This window comes from Macaca thibetana, chromosome 6 (genome assembly GCF_024542745.1).
Source record: "Macaca thibetana thibetana isolate TM-01 chromosome 6, ASM2454274v1, whole genome shotgun sequence".
Lineage (NCBI taxonomy): Eukaryota > Metazoa > Chordata > Mammalia > Primates > Cercopithecidae > Macaca > Macaca thibetana.
In genome coordinates, this window is record NC_065583.1 from 64981894 (window position 1) to 65006530 (window position 24637).

Below are 24637 nucleotides of genomic sequence, written 5' to 3' on the forward strand. Positions count from 1 at the left end.
ATCACTCCTTCCCCTTTCTTCTTTGCTTTAGCATGTTGTATTTCAGAATGTTTTTAGTTTGTGACTTTGGAGATACCGAAGCAAATACCTGTTATTGAAACCAGATTGCCAGGATTTAGTGAACTGTCAAACCTGAGGTCAAGGGGAGCTGTGACTCCCAGGACGGTAGCAATTTAGTCAGCCCTTTTTTGCTTATGAACCCTCTCTCTTTAACTCCTCTCACCTGATCAGACTGAGGACTCCTTTACTTATGCATGTGCCCCGAATTTCTGGGGATACAATCAGCATCCATCTCTCCCTGGGCTCTCACCTAATCCAGTTTACCATGGCGTGGTGGCAGTAATAGTGTCCAAGGATCCTTGGCCTTGAGATTTCAGTCAAGATCCAGCTAATCAAGTGAAGCAAACATTTTTCATTTACCCTGTTCCCTGAGCTGCTGCTGGTACTGCTGCTTAAAAAAAAAAAAAAAAAAAAAAAATTGCCGTGCAATTTAAAAATGAAAAATGTTTCATCTCTCATGATCCCAATTTAAAATGGTTAGGAATGTGGGCCAAGAGTTTTCCCAGTGACTCTTGGATTTTTCCCAGTTGTCCTATCTCATTTGCCTGATGTTGGAAAGCAATCTAAGGGATGTCTTTATTATTCCTCCACCCCCACTGACTTGCTCCCACCCTGTTCACCTCTTTTCTTTTCCTTCTAAGATGGAAAGCTATACTCAGCCACAGTGACTGACTTCCTTGCCATTGACGCAGTCATTTACCGGAGTCTTGGAGAAAGCCCTACCCTGCGGACCGTCAAGCACGATTCAAAATGGTTGAAAGGTGAACAAACAATTAAAAGAAGGAGGGTCGGAGGGCAGGGGAATATATATCTTGTGGGAGATCTAGAGTCTGGAGGGACCAGACTGTAGCTTCATTTTAGTGATGACTTCTGACAGACAGAAACATGTAAATTGCATCTTTGGCTTCAACTGATTTATTTACCTCCCTTTTTTCCTTCCCCTGAGTTTCTGGAGTATTAACAAAACTACCAATGCCACAACAATAGAACACATTACATTCATCTTTTCTTGCTTCAAGCTCTCATTTCCGAGTCCTGCATGAAAAGAACTGAACAATGCATTCATGGAAGGGGACAGGGGCTTGGAGGTGGTGGGGAAGAGGAGAAAAGCTATTCACAGCCCTGTATGAGTCAGGGTGACGAGGCAATGTATACAAAATCTTCTCTGTAATAGGGGCATTTCATTGTGGAAAATAAAATTACAGAGATATGCAAAATTCGATAATTCTTCATTGTTGATTGCAAAGCTTCTGAAAGATATAATGTGTAAGTGTGAATGCCTTGTGAAATCACCAGTGCTTGCATGTGTGAAGTCATTAGAAATGGTTAGTGTTAACCAAATGTCTAATGGCCCTACACTTTTAATTAATAACATGTCTTTGGCTACACTTGATTGAAATTCTGTTAACTCTGCATGACATGTTCCCAATTAAAGTGCCTATTTGTCTACAGAACCATACTTCGTTCAAGCTGTGGATTACGGAGATTATATCTACTTCTTCTTCAGGGAAATAGCAGTGGAGTATAACACCATGGGAAAGGTAAGAGGGGATGCTTTCCCTGGCTCACTTTGTAATATTTTCAGAAACGCACACCTTTGGACGAATGTTGTTGTTATCAATGATCTTGAAATGAGAATCATAAATCTAGTAACAGTCTTGGAAGCCCTATCTGCTTTTTCAGAACAGTAACAAATCACAGGAAATTTCATAAGTATTTCTATTGAAAATTTATGTTTGGTTGGTTTCATGCTGAGATTCAAGTATCTTTTTTTTCTTTTTGAGACGGAGTCTTGCTCAGTTGCCCAGGTAGGATTGCAATGGTGCAATCTTGGCTCACTGCAACCTCTGCCTCCCGAGTTCAAGTGATTCTCCTGCCTCAGCCTCCTGAGTAGCTGGGATTACAGGCATGCGCCACCGTGCCCCACTAATTTTTTTTTGTTTTTAGTAGAGACAGGGTTTCACTGTGTTGGCAGGGTGGTCTTGAACCCCTGACCTCAAGTAATTCACCCGCTTCAGCCTCCCAAAATGCTGGGATTACAGGCATGAGCCTCCACACCTGGCCCAAGATTCAAGTGTCTTGAGATGTGATTTCCAGGTAGACTCAACAGTTTTTTTGTTTTGTTTTGTTTTGTTTTGTTTTGTTTTGTTTTCTTAATTGAGTGGCTCCACAGAGACCGTAACTATCCGGTATCTTTAATCAAATTGAGTCTTGATTTTTGTCTTTATTGCAAAAAGCAATACAACATTTAGGGGATATCCATTTTAAGTTCTTTTTACCAGAGACTAGATCAAGGTCCCTAAGTTGAAGGGTAACATAGAATGCCAGGGTGGCTTGCACAGATTCAGGTTCCAGAGGCAGCTAGTGAGGATGGCAGAGATGGTGCATACAAAGTGTGCTTTTGTTTGAGGAAATAAAAAGCTAAGCAGTCTGTATGGAAATGAGTTTATGTGGCTGGGAGCTGATTCCCTGAAGGATTTATGGCTCTGTATTAAATGCCACAGCCTTATCTTTTAAAACATGCTGCTCCAATGCTGAGTTTTCCTCTTTTTTTCTTTTCTTTTCTTTTTTTTTTTTCTACTGATTTTAGAAATAGTATTAAATTAAACACCTTGTTATTTTGTTTCTGTTTTCAAGGAATGGAAATTCTACTAAGATCTCCTTGCAAAATGAATGCATTTCATTTTCCCTATGTGTTTTCCCTCTGCAGGTAGTTTTCCCAAGAGTAGCTCAGGTTTGTAAGAATGATATGGGAGGATCTCAAAGAGTCCTGGAGAAACAGTGGACATCGTTCCTGAAAGCGCGCCTGAACTGCTCAGTTCCTGGAGACTCTCATTTTTATTTCAACATTCTCCAGGCAGTTACAGATGTGATTCGTATCAATGGGCGTGATGTTGTCCTGGCAACCTTTTCTACACCTTATAACAGGTAATCATGCCCTAGCTGTGTTGACCTCATCAATTCTTCCTGGCTTCCTTCTCCCAGGGGGTTCTCTTCTAATAAACAATATTTGCAACTGACTGAAAATTGTGTGTAGCTAAAAAGCACTTAACACTTAGTTTTCATCAACAAATTAATAGTAGTTTATAAGCACTATTAAGTTAGGTTTTAGGGGAGGTAATTAGATAAATTATAACAATATCTTCTATTTATATAAGCCTGTTACATAAACACTTTTTATGTGTTATTTGTAAATCTTTTTAGTAATCCTAGAAACTAGATAATATTGTCCTCTTTTTCCACTTAAGGAAACTGAGCTCAACATATTATACTACCTGGTCCAAGTGGTCTGTAGATGGAAGAGGCAGCTTTGGAACTCAAGAATGTTCCTCCTGTCTCTTCTAGGTCATCTAATAATTTGCAGTATTTGACTTTTAATATTCTCATGGCTGGATCAGTACCTTTTGAAGTTAAAACACTGGAAATGTATTCAAATGCTACAGGGTAAAATCTAGGATTCAAGTGAGTTATAAAGGACTTTGGTTATTATCCTGTCCAACAAAGTCACCCTTGGGCAAGCTCACTCAATAAGTTGGGTCACAACCCAGACCCCAACCACAGCACCGGCATCTGACTCTGGAGGGTCCTAGTGATAACGTATAAACCATCAAACATTGTACCTACAAATTATGAGTGTCAGCCTAGTCACTCCTATTTTTGTACTTAGTTAAAACTAAGACTCTGGGCAACTTAATGATGCACTAATAATTGTTCCTAGAGCAGTGAAAATGTGTACAGAACAGAAGGAAGATAAACATTAGTGTTTTTCCTTAGTACTCCTCTCTCTGTTAAGCCAATGAGATTTCAGAATCCTAGTACTATTGTGTGAAAATGATCCTAACTGTGTGCATGGTTGTGAAATCTAAATTCATGTGCTGTGTTCTCATTTCTGTGCAGAATTTTGGGTGTTCTGTATTGAGTATCTTCCTCTAGTAATACACTGTTTCACTTTGAATTAAACTTTTTACAAAGACTTTTAAGAACATGATGAGTGCCTAAATGACAGGCACACAAATGATAAAACTAAAGGATAGCATCTAGAAAGAAATGCTTAAGAACTGAGTAGAGCCCGGAACAGACCAAACTTCATGAAGGATGAAATCATGTTCCTCAATTATACAGCGGATGAGAGTCAAGCTCCCCACTGAAAATAATACGAAAATATGAACCCATATTGCACCAAGAAGTATTCAGTTAGATTTAAGTAAGCTTTAAACATCTGTAGGGATTTTCAGACTTGTAGATAACAATGATATTTAAAAATTCAGGCTTCTATTGCTCATACATCAGAACCTGTCTCTCTGGGATTTGGTAAACGTATACTGTCTTGGCACATGGAAATGCAGGGACTAGTGGAATCTAAGAGCAGTTCTAGTTTTCTAGTTTCTGTTTTGTTTTGCCTTGTTTTTTAAGGGTGTGGGTTGCTTTGTGATTACAATATAGTAGTAAGCCCTTAAATATTATAGATAACTCCATTTATAGTATTTTCTTAAAAGACTCCTAAGAAGTATCCACTTAGTGCATGCTTATGCAGTCTTGGAAATCATATTTGTTTGATAATCTAACATCCACATAAAAATATGCATACCCATTGTCATCTATAAATTATAGTCCCTCTGTTTTCACTTTCTCTGGTTTCATCCCTCTCTACTTCATGCTTTACACATGCACACTTGGTCATATCAAATTGTTTCAAATCCATTATTTGCCCTGAGGATAAAGCCCTTGCTCTTTGGCATAACACGCAATCCCCCACAGGGTCTGACCGCATTTCCTCCTCTAGTTCATCCCCTCCCATCCTCTGCTATGCAGCCTGTGCCATGGGCTGATTGGAGCAAAGATCTGCTCCTTGAATGTACCATGCTTTGCTCACTCTTTGCTTTCTGCAAGATCTGCCCACCTGACCAACATCTGCCCACTGAAACCCTGCGGATGCTTCAAATGTCAGCTAGTCACCTCCTATGTGACCTTGTGCATATTCCTTTTATACTCTGCTCTTACCAGATTGTCCTAAAGATGTTGTTGTTGTGATTTTTGTTATTATTCTTTTTTCTATTTTTTCCTGAGATGGAGTCTCGCTCTGTCACCCAGGCTGGAGTGCAATGAGCCATCCCTGCTCACTGCAACCTCCACCTCCTGGACTCAAGCAATTCTCCTTATTTTTGTCATTATTCTTATACTTGCCTCCACACTGAAGTGTGAGCCAACTGCAGGAAAGACCATATGTTGTTTGTGGAGCACTTACTGCCTTAAGTAGGGGTTCCATAAATATATGTTGAATGAATGGAAAATGGGAAGAAAGGAATGATGGAAAATTGAAAGGAATGAAAGGAAGGAAGGAGAGAGGAATGTAAGGAAGGAAGAAAAAAGGATTTTACAACTGATTCTAACATCGGGAAGACTACGAAACCCTAGGATATTTTTAGTTATTACGAGATGCATCATAAAATACTTCAAACAGCATTTATCCTATTTTTCTTAATATATAGGGCAAATACTATATATAATTGTGTTACTTTCAGAAAAGAAATATGTGACGAGAGTCTCACAAAATTAAATAAATAATGCAAAGGTTCTGAAATTCCAAAACAAATGAGAATCACTGTTTTTTTTTTTTTTTTTTTTTTTCCTTGAGACAGAGTCTCACTCTGTCGCCCAGGCTGGAGTACAGTGGCTCAGTCTCGGCTCACCACAACCTCCGCTCCCAGGTTCAAGTGATTCTCATGCCTCAGCCTCCCGAGTATCTGGGATTACAGGCGCCCACCACCAGGCCTGGCTAATTTTTGTATTTTTAGTAAATATGAGGTTTCACCATGTCGGCCACTCTGGTCTTGAACTCCTGATCTCAAGTTATCCACCCACCTCGGCCTCCCAAAGTGCTGAGATTACAGGCGTGAGCCATTGCGCCTGCCCTATCACTGTCTTATACACTTAATTCTGTGAACAACATATATACCTGTATAAATTTATATGTATTTAAAATTTATTTTGCCACCTTATTTTAAATAAGCATTTTAAGCTTCTCCCTATTTCTTGCTTTATTTAAGCAATTATTATTAAGCAATTATTCAATAATTTTCTTATGAAATTAAGGGTGGAATAAATTATCCTAATCATTTATGAAGTTACTTTTATATCTATTCAACATTTGCAAAATTTAAGACAAAATCATTCTCTGTGGATGATATTCCCTGCCCTGGATGATGTTCCCGCACTGCAGGGCGCCCATGTCTCTTGTCCTGGGTGCTCTGGCCATGTAATGACCCACTATCTCAAAACCTGATTAAAACTCTTGGCCAGCTGGTGCCTGTAATTTATTTGATCAAAATCATAGAGCAACTCTAGTCAAAAACAAATGTGGGTCCAAATGTAAACAGTGTACCCAGATGAATGAATAATTCATTCCTTCCCATCACTGATTAAAAAAAGAAGCCTAAGTCCTTCCAGGGGTGCCAGGCAAGGATATAATTATAGGTGGAGTTGAGGGCCATTTTTATTATTTAGCACTTTATAAAGTACTTTATTTGCAAAGTGATGGCATTTTAGAGACTTAAATTGTTTAGTCTTATGTAAGTAATCAGGAAGGTAAAAATTTTAATGTGCAGAGACTAACATAAAATGTGTGTGGGTTTCCCCACAAACACATTCTCACACCCTGAGTTCTTGGCTTGAAAAACCAAATACAAAGAAGCAATATGTGGACATTGGGAGAGCATTTTTGTTTCAAATTTTCACCAATATTAGTGATACAGAATGCTATCCAGAGACTTCAGAGAGGTCATTGATAATTAGTGTCAGGGAATTCATGAAACTTCCATCACTAGCTCAACAATTCTTCCTTTATAAACAAAAGCAGTTCAAGAGGCAATGTAGACATGAAGGGTTTTTTTCCTCTCTGTGAGCTTGCTACAACTAGCCCATTCTTTAAGGCAACTGATGCAAATTTGATTGAGGGAAATATTTTCTTTGTGTACTCAGATCCCTTACATTTATAGTGTCCAAGGTATGAACTTTAAATTTCACTTGCTGTACTAGGAAAGTTTCTCTGGAGTATGTTCCAAACTACATGCATAACCAGTGCGTGAGTAACACTTGATGTGAAATGTCATGTTGTAGCATCCCTGGGTCTGCAGTCTGTGCCTATGACATGCTTGACATTGCCAGTGTTTTTACTGGGAGATTCAAGGAACAGAAGTCTCCCGATTCCACCTGGACACCAGTTCCTGATGAACGAGTTCCTAAGCCCAGGTATGTGCAAATATTCATATGGCTATTTTAAACTTTAGAAATGGCAACGCTTGCACCTCTGATAATGAACATCCTATGAACTGCACACTAGTGCCTTCCATGCCAGCCAAGCAGATTGCCTTCATCTCATTAACCAAAACCCAAAGTTACCTTCTCATATAGTCAAACCAATGTTCCTCTAGTCTTCTGCTTTAACCTCCAGATATTTATTTATCCAATGTAATACTACAATGGTGGAAACCATCTGAGGCCTTACTGGCTTATAGTTGGGAAAACTGAGGCCCAGAGAGGTAAAGGGTATTGCACAAGTTCAATAGCAGGGGGAATGATTTCCGCTGCTTCTTTATGCTTCCGTTCAATTTTATAGAGACCCATGTCTTCAAACCCAAATAAAGTAGGAAACGTAAATAGTGTTTTCTGGATTTTGTGGCCAAGCTGGATCAGAGTTGAGTCTAGGACTCCAGACCGAGGGTGAGAAGAATATAGCGGGTAGAGTGGACCATTAAGATGTCTCTGGTCTGCCAGATTCTGGTCTGTTTTGGGTCCAAATACGGTGCAGTGTCCTCCTCCCCAGATCATACCTTAGAATTGCTTTCATGAGATACTATGGTCCAGAGGCAACCCAGAGACCTCTCAGGCCTATGTAATCGCTTCCTAAACAGGCTAATTCGTCCTAACTGGGACAGGAGGGAAGTCCGCCCGAGCCCTTTGCCTGCCTCTCTTTGTGGCACACACTCACAGCTCCATCGCAGCATTTGCACTCCAGGTTCCATAGAAACAACCATGGTGTCTGTCCTCCCCCGGAGTTGTGTGCCTCTGGAAGGAAGCCCAACATCTTACTAATTTTTTTGTTTTTCAACTCTCTTCTGCAACCTCCAGTCCTCCCCACAACATACCTGGCCAAGTACACTTACATGAACTAACTTAGGTAATATAAATCAATTATACCCAGAGGAGAAACTTAGTGGTTCATCCGTCTTCATTACCTGAATTATCTGGCATGTTGATACTCTGTTACTTATGGAGAGCAAACTAGGTGTGAAAAGCACACCCCAGCAACCTCAGACAGATAGTCTTAAATCATTGCCTGGGATTGTTAACTACCTTCTAGATAAGCAGGAAGGGGAGTTAAGCTTGAGGGATTGGGTTTCAGAAAGTTCTTATGTAATACTCCTTGGTGTGTAAAGGTGGTGTCACTCAACCAATACCAGCACATATACTTTAAGTGATTTTCTACTAATGGCAGTGAGTTTGCCCATATACTTCCACATGCCTGCCTCGTCCCTCTTGCAGCAGTCAGGATGCTCCCAGGATGCTGCCTTGGGACAGTGTGGGCATAGGAGTGGTTCATGCTGGTGTCGTGAGGGTCCAGTCTCCTCTCCTGCACCACCCAGGCAAACCAGGTGTCTGGACCAGATGGGCTTCATTGTTTCCCTAATCTGACTTTGCTGGGATGACCCCTGACTCCTGAAACCATAGAATTTCTTGTAGTAGCAAATTTTTATGGTCGTCGTTCAATGACAAGAAAATGACCTTTCAGGAAAGAATCTGATATAATTGGCTTTTCATACCTGCCAAAATCAAACAAAAATAAAAACAACAATAAGAAACAAAACCCAAATGTTCTCTGAGGGAGCCCCAGGTAATGAAACATGATTATATGGAGTCTTGCTGGCACGTACCCTATTGACTTTTGGAGAGTCTTTGCTTTCTACACTTGTGAAAACGTCAACCTAATTCTCTCCCTCTATAGAGTAAATGCATGAGGAATCTCTAGCAGCCTTTTTGGATAAGTAAAACCATCCGTGAGATACGTGCAAACCACACTCACTCACTTGTTTCAAGCTCCATCACTGTTTACTGAAGTTTGTTTGTGCTTCTGGGAGGAAGCCAGCCTGCCCCCAGCTGAGGCTGAACTGTGCTGGCTGAGGCTCCTCTATGAAATGAGGAGGCGGCTCAGAGGAAATCTCAGCATATTGTGCTTGGTGGCATTCTGCATTGTTTAACTTCCTCCTCTCAGGCTGCAGTACATTCTTCTCCATTCCAGATGCTTAGAGAAGCAGTTCATTCAAAGAATTTGCCATAAGGCACAAAAGGAACTCCCTCCTTCTTCACCCTTTGTTTCATTTTAGGCCAGGTTGCTGTGCTGGCTCATCCTCCTTAGAAAGATATGCAACCTCCAATGAGTTTCCTGATGATACCCTGAACTTCATCAAGACGCACCCACTCATGGATGAGGCAGTGCCCTCCATCTTCAACAGGCCATGGTTCCTGAGAACAATGGTCAGGTGGGTGTCAAGCAAACCGTGTCCTGATGAATTTCCTGACTTCATCTCATGCTCGGAGAACCGATCGGTGGATCATGCTTTGAAATGCCACAAACATCTTCTGCTATCCTGGGCATTCATTCAGCTGTGGAATGCTGGCCGGTTGGTTGGATGCCACTATCCCCCCATACACACATTCCCAGGGAGAAGAGTTCCAGTATTTTCAGGCTAGTTGGACACATGCCAGCAATTAGAGGAAGGAAATACCTTTCCTTCTGGATTAGCCCATTGATCCAATCTGTGCAAAAATAGAGCAGCAGTGAAGGAGATCTAGTGAATGGATGTGGATACCTGATTGGTTGGAAATGATTACAAAACTCGCAGCAGATTCCACCTGAGCATGGCTCATGGATTGTTCACTGTCACACAGAGCACAGACACCACATTCGCCAGTGTGAAGGATTCATAGTTTAGTATTCTTTTTCTGAACTGGTGGCCAACAGCGAAGGGACAGCCAATTAGAGATCTGTGATTGCATTAAAAAAAACTCTTCCTAGTATTTATTCAGAGCTTATTTCCAAACAGTTCAACAGGCTTTCCCAAGTACCATCCCACTGTGGTAGTCATCAAACAAAATGTTAATTAACTTTACCACTATTTTTATACTCTGACTTTATTAAAATATATTAAAGCACTGTAATAGCTCTGGCACATAAAATGGAAACCACGGTATATAACTTGCAGGAGGGTCTGTTTTCTGGTTCCAGCTATGGTGCTTAGGACAACTGGGTCCCCATAGAATGTCGAATGTTCAAGAGATTTCAGAGAAAGCAAATTGCTGGTAGGACTTATCCTAGGTATGCCCTTCACCTTTAGCTTTAAATGGATATTGTTTGGCTTGCAGGTCCCTGCAGTTTTTAGCAGTGCCATTAACACCCTACCTCCTCATCCTTGAGAAGTCTCCCAGCCCCTCTACATACAACTGGAAAGCTTTCCAATCAAACATTTTGTCGATGAAGGCTTTGTACCTCAGAGGAAGAGTATGGAGAAATGGTAGTCATTGCTTTTCAATGTTAAATTAAAGGTTAAATGAATTTATTACTTCTTACCTTCATCATAGGAGACATTAGTCTTTCCTTGTCGTTCATGGAAGGGATTATTGCTAAGTGGTTTCAGGTGGTTTTGGCTATCTATTATGGGACTTGGCCCAGAAACACACACACATACACACACACACACATTCACACCTCCTTCCTCCCCTTTGGAGCCATACTAATGCTCTGCAAATGGAAATAAAGGGCCAGAACCACTTGAGAACATTATTTATATGCATACATTTTTCTTGAGGTTATTACTAGAAAGCTATGGCACAGCTGTTTGAAGTGGAACAGGGAACACTTTAATGATAGACCAACAAAGAGATAAAAAATGTGGTCCTGTCATTTTAGATACCGCCTGACCAAAATTGCAGTGGACACGGCTGCTGGGCCGTATCAGAATCACACTGTGGTTTTTCTGGGATCAGAGAAGGGAATCATCTTGAAGTTTTTGGCCAGGATAGGAAACAGTGGTTTTCTAAATGACAGCCTTTTCCTGGAGGAGATGAGCGTTTACAACCCTGAAAAGTAAGTAGAATATTTGGTTCTTCCTTAGTTATTATTTGTTACGCTGTTATGGTCCCTTTCATTCAGAGAAAATCATGGCCGACTTAGGTTTTATGCATTTTTAGATGACTTTTTAATGCCGTTTGTAAAAATTTTTTAACATCTAAAAAGCATTATTTTCTCCTTGCCAGTGTGTGTGTGTGTGTGTGTGTTTATACAGATACATACATATGTGTGTGTCTACATGTGTGCATGAGCATAAGGATTTGTTTGTTTCACTGCCAATTAGATCAGATTAAGAGATTGCCTTGTGGGCTGGGAAGTGGGATGTGAGGGTGGTGCTGAGAAAAAGAGAAGAGTCTATTAATGATATTATCTTGCCTGATGAAATTAGATGCAGCTATGATGGAGTCGAAGACAAAAGGATCATGGGCATGCAGCTGGACAGAGCAAGCAGCTCTCTGTATGTTGCATTCTCTACCTGTGTGATAAAGGTTCCCCTTGGCCGGTGTGAACGACATGGGAAGTGTAAAAAGTATGTATTTTGCCTCACTGACAATTAGAAAGTCCGTGGTGGCTAGGAAACAGTCCTAGGTAGCTCATGGTCATCCTCTTCCTGCAGAACCTGTATTGCCTCCAGAGACCCGTATTGTGGGTGGATAAAGGAAGGTGGTGCCTGTACCCATTTATCACCCAATAGCAGGTAAGGAGCCTGAGGAGTGGGAGAGGGTACAGTGGCTTCCAGCCAAGGTGTATTCTAGATGTAAGATTTGCTCTGCTCTCACGCTCCACCACACAGCTTTCTGTGCACAAACACCAGCAACGGGACTGTCAGCCTTTCTCCTTCCCTTTCCCATTTCATGGAGCCTCACCACATCACATGTGGCAGATTTCCAATTGATTAATCATCCTCGGACTGATTAAAAACACAGAATGGAAACACAGTGGGCTTCAATGTATTCCCTAGAGAGAGAGACAAGAAGGTGCCTGCCTTGATCATCATGGTGGGAGAAAAGCAGAGAAAAGGAGCAATAGGATACCAATTAGATTAGTGAGTGCTTTGTTCAGCCATAGCAAAACTGGCTCTTGTAATTGACTGTGCAGGGCTGAGAAGAAATTGCAGAACATTTGTTAAGCAATGCAATTGTACTGCAAGCATGGTGTATACATCCAATAAACCTTTTCCTGCGCTGAAGAGCGGTTGACCCTGTTACTCTTTAGGCAGTCAATCAATTCTTGGCAGTTCTCCAACAGATCAGCTAGATGAGGCCAGTCCACCATGCCTGTGATTTGGGTGTTTAAAATTGTTACCCTGGCTTTAAATGCTTAGATGGCATTGGCTAAGAGGTTTCTTTTTATGCTTTTACTTCAGTGGATGTGAAATCCAAAATACATTTGCAAAAGTATTCAATGTTTATCTTTGATGGGTTGTGGCAAGCAATTTAGGAGGTTAGACAGCACACATCTTCCTTCAACACAGCCATTTCTGCAACCTCCCCAGATCCAAAGGGGGAACAGAACCATCTTTACATCACTCTATGCCTCCTTTCCTATTTCAGAATAGCTAAACAAACAGAGCAAGGGCGTATCTGATGACCACCACCTGCATAATTTGAGGACAAGTATTCTCATAAACAGAGCTGATGATAACTATAAAATCTGACCTGGAAATTTGACTAATGCAAAAGTCTGAGTCACTGTATATTATTAGAACAGCTTTGCAAGTAGCATTATTGACATGCTGTAATATTAGAGGTTTGTACCTTTTCATTGGACCCCTCAAGGTGGAGGACAAAGGTTCACCAAGCATGGTGAGGGGAGCTATGAAATGACCTTTGTCCTTTCTGTGTTCAACATGTGACCAAAGGCTATAAGACTGATATTTTAAAAATTATTTTTAAGTCAATATAAGAACTCCAAAATGGTTTCCTTAAGGTTTGCATTCATATTTCAATGATGCTGGTATTGCTCAAAACATGGGGCACGCCCTTTGGAGAGTGGGCTCCAGGGCATCATGAATATTGGCTGTCATTACCACTAGAAATCTTCATCTTTTGAGGGATTTGATCTTTAATGTGGCAAAAAAGATTAGAAACAAAACATGGTGGATTATTAGATCAAGCTGTGACTTTCAAAATAGTTTACCTATATGGCTCGTAAATAAGCTCTGAAAGCAGTTGCAAAATAAGAGTTTCAATTATATTATGGGAATATGTACAAAGTGCCCCCAAAGGAAGGTGACTCTGGTGTGCTTATTTTAAAAATCAAAATGGCTTTTATTAAAATTGGTTTTCTTAATGTCATGTCGCTTGTACAGCCCAGTGGTGACCTAGTAGACTTGGAAGAAACATGAGCCTGTCAAAGAGAATGACAGTAATACTCCCAAGGACTGGGGCAGGGCTGGGGGTAAACAAATAGCCAAGTGGTCTCCACAAAATGCACCACCGGCTCCTGTCCCCTCTCTAGCCACTTGGACCTTTGAACACTTTTGGGTAGATAAATGGCTAGGCAAAAAAACCTTGCCTAGGAAGGCAAGGGTAGGAGTGAAAGAGTAGAGAGAAAAAGACTTTTCTTTTTAATTTATAGACTTCTATATTGTTTCTATGAAGAGTGTATTTTAACATCTAAACTTCTTAAATGTTTAAGAAATGCTCAGAGAATTAGAGTAAAGAAGGATATAAATAATCTGCAAGCTTATTATCTCCCTGAATAATATCTGAATTCACTGCTTAAACCATGGCTTCTCTTTGGAGAGTCACCTAAGACTTCCTATAACTTCAGAGATACAAACTTCAGAGATAAATATTCAAGCTGTTAACTATTTCTTTTTTGCACCTGCCACTCATCAAACTGTGTTACTGTCTTTAGTGAAACTTAAGACTCATTTCGGAAGACTCACGTTATTGTATTCGTTTCTGTCTCTCTTTCCCTTCCTTTTTTAAAAGACTGACTTTTGAGCAGGACATAGAGCGTGGCAATACAGATGGTCTGGGGGACTGTCACAGTAAGTACAGTCTTTTATCCATTTTTATCTTTGGGCAAAAGATGCTTTCAGTGAACGGCCTAGATACATCAGCTCACATGTGGATCTGAGTGTAGCAGACACTAAAGCATGCATAAATGACAGAAATCATCTTCTAAATATCAAGTAAAGAAAGCACTGTGTTCTAAAGCCAGTGTTGTCAATGTTGTCCTATAAATGCTGGCACCTATTTCATTAATTCTAATGCAGGGGAACAAATTCACTCTAGAGGATATTAATTGTAGCAAAGCAGTAAGTTAAATCAGCATTTCCATTACAAAATGACAGTTTTGCTGTTTTTAAAAACATGCTTTTATACTGTCATTTTTAGCCGAATAATAAAAAGATTGATCATTGTACTCTAGTTTTTTAATTGAGTGGGCCTGTTTTATTCTTCAACATATCGACTAACAAAAGTAATTATGTTTTTAAATTAGATTTGTGTCTGTTACCATATATGATACGAAAAAAATTTCAGAAATAACCCACAAGTACAAGGCAATTAAAAATAACCTTTTATAGGAATTGGCCTACTATGTAAATCTCAGCGTTCATTATTAACTGGTAACATTTTAGTTAGAACTTTATATAAAGGATCTGGCTCAAATTTCTGCCCAGTTGTCATGTGACCTGATTAATATCAATATTCTCCTGAAAATGCTTTATTAATGCTAATTTAAAGAATAATACCATACTCTTGGAAAATATGTTTAGTTTGTGCTGTTTCAAATGTTATATATGCTGAATTTCAAGAAGCTTGCATTCAAAATGGCAGCAAATAATAGCTCCCAAGGGAATGAAGTTATATTATCCTGATATTTCATTCTATAATAAAAATCATGGATATAATTCTAATCTTTCAGTCATGAGTACTGAAATTTCAGACTCTAACATGTCATTCAACTTTCTACCTTACCTTTTTTAGAGATTAGTTATAATCAAATAAAGAGGGCTAAAGGCAGCCTTATCTCCAAATCTTTGCCATATACATTTTTTTCATTTACAAATATTATATATTGGCAAAAAATTCTAATTTATTATGTCTTTTCACACAAAATTGATGAGTTAATAAATAAGCATAGGAGAAGTGTCATCACCTAAAGATGTATGTTACATGTGTGCATTCATCTGTATCAGGGAAATAGTTTGATGTTTGATCAGTTGACCTTAATCATCTTGGTGCATTATAGCTTTATTTGCAAGGAAACAGGTTTTAAGATGTGTGTGTGTGTGTGCGTGTGTGTGTGTGTGTGTTTTATTAACAGCTTAGTTAACTGATGTTAATGAGCCATTTTCATCACATTTATATTACTTGTGATAGTGGTGTCTGTAGAAAAATAGGGGTGTAGATTTGGATCAAATCAGAAAATACGTGAAACATGTAAAGATGGTTGTTACTTTGTCTATAAAATGCCCACTGTCCCAGTAGGCTCACACCCTTATCTGCGTTCTCAGGCAGAAGAACCTAAGGAAACCTCTGTATGTAGCATAGGAGAGGCTCTCAGGTCCCAACCCCGTGATTTACAGTTTATTTCCAGAGTAATCTTAGTGGTCAAGCCCCTGGATCTGCCTTCGTGCTTTGTAGTGTGTCCTTGACCTTTAACCTCACTCTTGCTGAGGCACATAGGGTGCTCGCTCAGGGCAGGAGTCAGGCTGCCCCTCTGCCTCCCTGCCTTTCCTCATGGCTTCTCCTCTCCCCATGTTCCTGCTGGAGCATGAACTACCTCTATTAGACAGACCTATCCCCACACAGGTATTCAGGGAGGATTTCTCTAACTGGTGCAGTCATCATAACTGGTACAAAATTAACAGGATGTTAAAGGGAAATGAGGGAATCACAGCAGCCAGTGTTAGAGGCTGAGTGAACCAGAGATCTGACCCCAACACACAGCACACACCCAGATATATTGCCTAATATGTGTAAGGGTTTGTTTTTTAACTTCCAAACTAAAACTCCTGATGATTTCAGAACACTGTAACACTGGACAGTTTCTCACAGCGTGGTTGTGAGGATGAAGTAAAAAGAGAATGTAAAGAAAAAATGTTTTATTTGTAAGTGTGATCCAGGTATCACTTATGCACATGCATGTCCCTCTGTATAAAGAAGGGTTTAAACTCTCGAAGTCACCTATAATTGCGGTTACCATTTCATTTGCCAACTCTTGCATTTTCTCTGCCTCTTGGCAAAGGCAGGGACTTGGAGGAAATTCACTTGGTGGAAGAGATATGGAGGTGTGAAATTAGACTGAGTATAAAGCATTTTACATTACACGCAGGAATTAAAAAGCACTTACTTAGTATCGGGGACCATACGTACGTCGGCATAGTTCTGTGTTAGCTCATTCCCACTTATGTAAGTCGCACTAAGCAGAGTGTAAAACATTAAGTAACCTTCTCCTCCCTTCTGTCTTTCAGATTCCTTTGTGGCACTGAATGGTAAGGAAGATATTACTCTCATAATTTCATACTGGTGGAAACCTATCTGAGAATTTCTATTTCATTAATCCCCTTGAGTATGTTCAAATCTTAAGTTTCTTTTTAATTAATTTTTTATCCTCATTATTTTTTTATAGACATTTCAACTCCTCTACCAGATCATGAAATGTCTTACAACACAGTGTATGGTCAGTTTACGGATTTTTTTTTTTTTTAATTCGTTAAGTCATTCATCTGGCAGTAGTTTATAGTTTTCATTCCTAAACATCATGGACCAGATTCTTTGTTACTTAAGGGCCCCAATTCACTAAAATTATTTATTAATTTCACCATCCTTCAAAAATCACTCTGCCTATGTGAGACAATTGATGTGGGAGACTGAGTCCTAAATTTTTAATCCAGATAACATGAAATATGCCAACCTTAGGGAATTTGGTGAATACATTTAATGAGTTCTTGAGGGAGAAGAAATTGCTTTCGAACATAAGTATATCCAAGACAAAGGAATAGTGCTGATAACTAATAGACTATAGCTCCTCAGCTGATACAGTGCACCATTCCCCAAAATGCTGGCACTCAAGACAATACCCTCTGCTGGCGAAAATCTGTACAGGACACACAGGTCAGGCTCTTATTAGACAAAACTTTCCAATATAGTATGAAATTGGCCCCTGAAATTTAAGCTCAAAAAGAGTATGAATATTTAGACATGTTTTCAGTGCGATTTCTTCAGAATGTAGACAAGGAAGAGTGACGCAGTGGAAATGATGTGCAAACAGGATTTATCTCATTGTTCTTGGTCTGAAATACACAGTCACTATATTAAACAAAGCTACTAAGCCCATAAACAGAATATTCTGAACTCTTCATGTAAGAAGTTGAAATGTAGCTGTTCCATTTACATTTCTCAAGGTACCCCCAAATATTTATTAGGGTAAACCATCCATGTGTTTTTTTTAAAAAAATATGGTATGAAAAACATCTGTGTGATGGCAGATTTAAGCCTCTGCATTATAATGGAAGCTGCGAGTTTCATGTATACACAGCCATTTTATAGTTTGTGTGTTTAAGATAAATAATCAAGCAACAGATCCAGGACAGTCTTTAAGTACAGAAGTAGGTAAATAAGGGAGGGAGAAAAATAAATTTTAGAAAAGGGAAAAGAAAAGAAACAAAGGGGAAGGAAAAGAAAGCAATGCTGATTTATGATCCAAAAAAATAGTTCATGATGGCTACAAATGTGTTTAATAGCTCCTTGTAAACTCTCACTCCCTGTGTCAAATTAGCATACATAAAAGGGCTTTTTGAATATCTTAAAGACTGGAACTGTTTAGGTATGGAAAACATTGCCTGCTTTCTCCTGACTGGCCCCCTTGTGAAGTAAGGCAGTGTGGAGTAGATGAGCCCACAGAATTCATCCACCTTTAATGTTCCCTCATCTATGACTGAAACCAGAATATTGAACACCAAAGACTAGAAGAAAAATTGCTCAGGAGGCAAATGTCGTCTAGCTTAGATTGCCTTGAGAAAAAAACCGCACTTTGTATCTGCTCTTTTCCAACATGATACTTTGTGATCATTTCCTGTAATTGAATAGTCTTTATCAGATATTGAGAAATTAAGATCTTGAAACAAATTGAACCAGCAACCTGCCCAGCATTCATCAGTCATACTAAGACCAATTTTAACTCCCAGGTAATTTCTTAAATAGACAGAATAATTAAACTATGGGATACTCTTATGAACAAAAATCACTCCCAAGCTATGTTCTCTCTTATTTCCTTTACAAAAGGAAAGGTACTTATTAATGCTTCCGTATTAACACTTTAAGGGATGATGCTCATTCATTTTCAGGTCTTGGGGGGAGGCAACTAAAGAAGAGCTGGAATTTTCCTTTCAGCTAATGATCCTATCCATTTCAGGCTAAATCTATTCAGTCTGAAGCAGTTCAATGATTAATTGACCATCAAAATGAGGACTGGTTCAGACAGTACTTACAAAAATATTGGCAACTTTTATAAATAAACCATTGTAAGGGATGTTAATTTTGGAATTAATAAACCCAGAATAGATTTCACTAATTCATTCAGCAAAAACTTGTTGAGTGGCTACTGTGTCCTAGACACTGTACTGGGCGCTGTATTTGTAGCACCAAAAGAAGAAATAAATTGCTATTTTTATGAGCATGGATATAGACAAGGAAGCCAACTCCAAAGTAAAAAGTGCACCCACACTGTTTCTAGCTATGTCCTCTGCATGTCCTGCACTCTGTGGCTGAGTGTAGGCTCACAGAGCCAACTACAAAACCAGAACTGCCCAACCTAGGAAAAGGGATCATTTCAATAAATGATGCAGACTTTCTGCTTGTCAAAAGCTCTGTGCCACACCAGTTACATATGCAAGAACCCCTTTTAGTGAATTGGGCCCTGATTATTTTCCTTCTCTCTTCCTCTCTTGTATTGATTTAATGTCTCTGTTTTGTGTCTAATTGTCTACAAACATTGTTAATAGGTTAGAGTAGTATGAAGAGGGTCTAACCTCTGGAATTACAATGACTTGTAGATATAGAGAAACAACATGATGCATTAAAGTTAACTTTCAAAATATACCTATTTATTTGTATTTTATGAGAATGATAAAGTATAACCTCAATTGATTAAAATGTGACCTTTCTTATTGGACTGACAAAACAAAAATATAGATTCCAAATCTATTGACATATGATATCACATCCACAAATGTTTGCCTATTTTTGTAGCATGATTTTGGTTGCAAAGTCTCTTAGGGAATGCACAAAAATAATACAACCTTAAAAATCAGACTAGAAGAAGGAATATAAGTGGTTTCCTTGTAATATTTTTTTAAGCGTGGAGAGGTAAGAACACATCTTTGAATTCAGACTGAGGACTACTGCTTAATGGTGCTTTTATAGGGTGGTTCTAAAATTTTTGAGAATCATGTATTGCTTTCTCTGACTGTTTTAATTCACCACTGGCACGTGTTTCGTATCCTCAAGCATAAGTTTAAAAGATTACAAACCTCATGATGCTCAGTTTTTTCTTTCGAGTAAATCAGATGCATGGTTTCTCTAGATTTACATATAGAAAATCGAGATGTGGTGGGTATTAGACTAACACTTCAGTGATAGGAAGAAGAGACTGATTTCTCACATTTGTGTAAAACACTTTCCTACCTAACTACCATCTGGTCCACATTAATATCCTCTCATAGCCATAGCTTTCCATTACCAATGAGTTTTCCATGTATTCGCAGCATATGGGCCAGGAAATCTTTCTACAGAGAATGTGTCCCTTAGGCATATATTTCCCCTAGATTACCGTATTAAGAAATGTTCTCCCTAAACCATACTTATGGCATTACCATAAAATTGCCCCTTGAACACAGTTAAATTGAAAGTGCTCAAAATGCATATCAATTCAGGTAAAAGAAATCTTGCTACTTGGAGGGGAGGTATTTTTTTTTTCTTCCTCACTTTCTCTTTCTGACTCCCTACAAGCTATTTCTAATTGTTTGCTTACTGGGCACTGAATTTTCTCTTAGACTGACCATATTAGACTATTAGAGTAGTCTTGAATTCAAGAGTGGAAAAAAAAAAGTTATGTTTTAGACCTCAATGTAAGCTGAAAGGAAATAAAGGAACTTCTATATTTCCATTTCTCAGGCTGATTTTCCTGCCCCTGTTCTCTTATCTGTATCATGACATGAGATGTGAAACTCAGAAATGTAAAAACACAAAGTCTAGAGTAAAGCATTCCTTGAATTTTAAATGAACATGCTTTTAGCAGCTGGATACGATGCAGACAATTTTCAACGAATTGAATGTTTGAAGTTGTGTGAGAGCCAAACAAGTGCCATACAGAAAGGGACCTCTTCAATGTTACCAAAGCTTTGCGGCAGGATTTAAGTGTGGTGGCTCTGTAGAAGTCACTATGGCATGGACGAACCACTTGGCTTCCTTTTTCCTGCTACGCAAAGTTTTAAGAAGATAAAAAGCTATCTTTGTTATATATGTTTTGTCTGTAATTTGCAATATTACAGTCTCCTGAGGGGGGAAATCCAACTTCCAATAATAATTGGAAAAAAAAAAAAAGAAGAAGAATGCACTGTGCTTATTCTTATAATCTGTCTTTCTAGAGGCCAATATTTTATTTATCATGTGCATGGTGATCATACTTCAAGGCTGGAGCTTTTGGAGTTGTTGTGAGTCTGCCCTACTTTCCACCAAAGGCACCAATTATACATGCACAGTAGTTGCCCTTATATCTTTTAAAAATTGTTCAAGAGGTTGCTCTATGTAAGCCAAAAACTCCAGTTGAAAATCACAAGGAGGTCATATTTTATTTCTGCCAGAGAGAACAGGTAGTAGAGCTTCTTTAAATCATTGTGTCAGCTTGGATCAAAGCACCTGATACAATCTGTATTTAACCTTGTGGAATGATGGAGGGAGAGCTTACGAACGAATTCACAGGAAATGGCTAGAGTTTCTGCTGTAACTCTCAACCCAGCCATTCTTCTCGTATTATCCTATGGTAGCTTATCTGAACCTCAGAAAACTATCCTTTTCTAATTTGAATCATTTTAGTCAATGCGGCCTCAAAAACGGAAACTATTTTTATTGAAATAAGACACAAAAGGGACAGCCATAATAGTGTGTAGCAGTTGAAGCCTCCATTCCAATGAAAAGACAGTGGGAATAGATCCCTTTGCAAAGCAATAACTACTCTCAGAAAGAGGAATGCTTGTGAAGTTGAGCTGAACCTGAAGACCAGGCACACTGTAGAACCTCCATAGGAAGGGTTCAGAGTCACTGAGTTACTTGTGACAGGGACAAGACTTACCCACTACCAGAAACCTGCCCCATCAGTCACAAACAGGATTCCTGGAGTGGCCACTTTCTGTGTTTAGTCCTGCCACGAAAATATCAGAGAAGGACACTGGCCTTTCTTGAGCACCTACTATGTGTCAGACACTATGCAAGATGCTTTCACCATTATGTCCCTATCCTCCCAACACTGAGAGGTGTCTTTATCCCCACTGGGTGCACAGGAAGAGGTTAAGTGATTCCCCAAGGCCCACCCAGCAAGTGTCAGAGATAGGATCTGACCCTTCATTTTCTAACTACAAGTTCAAGGGCTTTCTGCTGAACACACCCCACACCACCACCACCACTAAACCGTGTCGTTTCTAGGGCGGTCTCCTCTCAGTCTTACAGCCAGCTTGGGTGTCCCACCGCCAGGCCTCTGAGCAAAGGGAATGTGGGTCTCTCCGATGATGTTTTCCTAACTGTATTTGTGATGAAAACAGGGCACTCCAGTTCCCTCTTGCCCAGCACAACCACATCAGATTCGACGGCTCAAGAGGGGTATGAGTCTAGGGGAGGAATGCTGGACTGGAAGCATCTGCTTGACTCACCTGAGAGCACAGACCCTTTGGGGGCAGTGTCTTCCCATAATCACCAAGACAAGAAGGGTAAGGCCTTGGAAATGCCTCTTCCTCTCGGGGGAGAGGGAGGGAAAAGTGGGGAGGACTGTGTAACTGCTTCCAGCTGAATTTTAGCAGCATTTAAGGAACCTCCAATGCGCTATGATTGAAAGTTTCTCGAAAAAGACTGCAACCCCATCCTCTATGTGAAGCTTGATCCTAAATTATTCTCTGACCAAGGAAAACCACATGAAACAAATAATATATCCTCTGAGCTTCCTCTACCCAAAAAAGATGTGGCTTGGCCCAAAGCAGATGCTGGCTTCTGACATCCCTTGCCATTCTTCTTAGTCTCATTCTGAGATTTTTGGACCCTCTTTTCCCACCATAATGTGATGGAATGCGGTTCGGGCTTTGGCAAGTGAATGCAATTGAAGTAAAGGCCCTGTTAATCAGTGAATTGAGAAATAGCAGGGCAAAGTCTTTTCTGGCTGGTAGCATCTCTCACTCTTGCATGGTGCTGAATTTGAATAGAGCCATGGTCCTCAGACGTACTGCAATTGCTCTTAGAGGACAGTAGCTAAGACAAAAATATGTTATTTAATCAAGCAGAATTGCTATGCATTTAAAACGGAAAGGAAGCCACACTAAATGAAAGGGACTCTACTGTGAACTGTCCTAAATTCTCCTTTGCTTTCTTTGCTTAGCTGCAGACAGGAAATGTCATCTCTTTTCTTGCCATTTGCTGCTTCTGGTAACACATCCTACTTTAGTTGCAGCTGCAACCAAAGAGGCCTTTACTTGTCCAAAAAACAGTCTTGTAAATCAGAGACTGAAAAGCCCAGTTATGTTGCTGAGCTGGTTCCCCCCATTCAGAATTGTTTACTTCTATATGTTTTCAAGAGTTTCATCCAAGCGGGAGTTTGAGTTTCGAGGGCAGAGCAGCCACCGTGACCCTTGGAAGATAGTCGCTATCGCGCCCTCCCCCAGAGCGTTCTGCATACATATCTCCATCTTCACTTTTAGACAATGCTTTGTGGTCAGACTCTCAGGCTACATTTTCATCTCCTTTTTTGCTTCTCATCTCCTGAGAGTGCTGGGCGCTCTGCTTACTCTATTTGCCAAGTCAAAATGTAAAGATGGAGCCCCTTTTGTCTTGTTCTTGAGCATGTCCTCTTAACTGATTTTATTTTCTTCTATAGAGCTCCCCTTCCCCTTAGTAATACGCCCTGCCTCAAATCTTTATTTTTTTGTTTGTTTGTTTTTGTTTTTTTGAGATGGAATCTCACTCTGTTGCCTACACTGGAGTGCAGTGGCACGATCTCAGCTCACTGCAACCTCTGCTCCCCAGGTTCAAGAGATTCTCTCTGCCTGAGCTTCCCAAGTAGCTGGGATTAGAGGTGCCCGCCACCATGCCTGGCTAATTTTTGTATTTTTTTTTTAGTAGTGACAGGGCTTTGCCATGCTGGCCAGGCTGGTCTTAAACTCCTGATCTCAGGTGATCTGCCCACCTCAGCTTCCCAAAGTGCTGGGATTACAGACTTGAGCTGCTGCTCCTGGCCAACTCTTTTTTTTTTTTTTTTTTTTAGCTGGTTTTGTCTCATCAGCTTCTTTCAGTTTGAGGGATTCCCTGCTCTTTCCATCCTGAGAAAGCTCCAGATAGAAGAGAAATTGTCCCGACAGATTACAAACCTTAGCATATGCCATTATTTGTTATGTGTGGCTCCTGACCTCAGATGTGCTAGTCCTGTGTTCTCAAGAAGAGAAAACTTAGTAGAAATCACTTTGTTTTTGCCCACTGCGATTTTCTGAAACAAAATAAAACACACAGCCTTTCCAATAAAGCATTAAATATGCCAACTAAATATCTAGCTGTTGGTTGCAGTAATTTTCTTTTCACTTCACTGAGAGGGGTAGCATGAATTTTCTGTAATCGTTAACTCCCCCCAAGGAATGGAGGTTCTCAAAGAGTCCAATTAACACTTTGACAGATCATTTTAAAATTCGGCATTGTTCATTCTCTTGGGTCTTATTATATTGACAAAGCTGGAAGCAGTCTACATATTGTCAAACAATGGTGGCAGAGGTGATTGCATGGGTGTTTAACATGATCACTGTTCTTGTGCTAGTAACTCCTTGCCTTGCCCTGTCAGATTTGAGTTTGTTTTTTACCATTGGTTGTATGTTTGATGGGGCAATGCCAATGAGTTGTGCAGAAATTTTAAACAAAAGATGTAGCTTAATGTTCCTTTTATCATAGTTTTTATGATTTTAATTTCCATTTTGTTCCAAATTGTTTTTTGTTTAATGTTCATGATTTATTTTCAACTTTTGTTTCGTTTTGCCAAGCACTGTGTGGTATGACTTGGTGATGGCGTTACTGCGTTGGAAAAGTCTTGTTCCTTTTCTGACTCATCATGGTGTCCCTTAACTTGAACCAATCTGTGATGCCCTCGCTTCTTTTCATTCCCTGATGTCGGTGCCTTAATGATGTCACATCCGTGTATGCAGCATCTCCCGGGATGCAAGAGTTTCATGGGTTTTCTAAGGGCCTGTGA

At 39.7% G+C, this 24637-nt stretch overlaps 2 protein-coding genes across 9 annotated transcripts in view; both read left to right on the forward strand.

The window, feature by feature from the left end:
• The window catches only part of ATG12 (autophagy related 12), a 1142999-nt gene that overhangs the window by 396105 nt on the left and 722257 nt on the right, over window positions 1-24637 (forward strand). The window lies entirely within an intron of this gene.
• The window catches only part of SEMA6A (semaphorin 6A), a 133835-nt gene that overhangs the window by 87355 nt on the left and 21843 nt on the right, over window positions 1-24637 (forward strand). For 4 of the 7 annotated variants that reach the window (XM_050793039.1, XM_050793042.1, XM_050793041.1 and 1 more), the window contains 12 exons: window positions 702-821; window positions 1513-1601; window positions 2771-2988; window positions 7177-7308; window positions 9441-9596; window positions 11024-11200; window positions 11574-11714; window positions 11802-11882; window positions 14125-14183; window positions 16617-16637; window positions 16775-16825; window positions 21963-22127. In XM_050793039.1, coding sequence (XP_050648996.1) covers window positions 702-821; window positions 1513-1601; window positions 2771-2988; window positions 7177-7308; window positions 9441-9596; window positions 11024-11200; window positions 11574-11714; window positions 11802-11882; window positions 14125-14183; window positions 16617-16637; window positions 16775-16825; window positions 21963-22127 — 1410 coding nt within the window. The remainder of the gene's footprint in view (window positions 1-701; window positions 822-1512; window positions 1602-2770; window positions 2989-7176; window positions 7309-9440; window positions 9597-11023; window positions 11201-11573; window positions 11715-11801; window positions 11883-14124; window positions 14184-16616; window positions 16638-16774; window positions 16826-21962; window positions 22128-24637) is intronic. The other 3 variants (XM_050793043.1, XM_050793044.1, XM_050793046.1) reach the window with 2 other exon arrangements.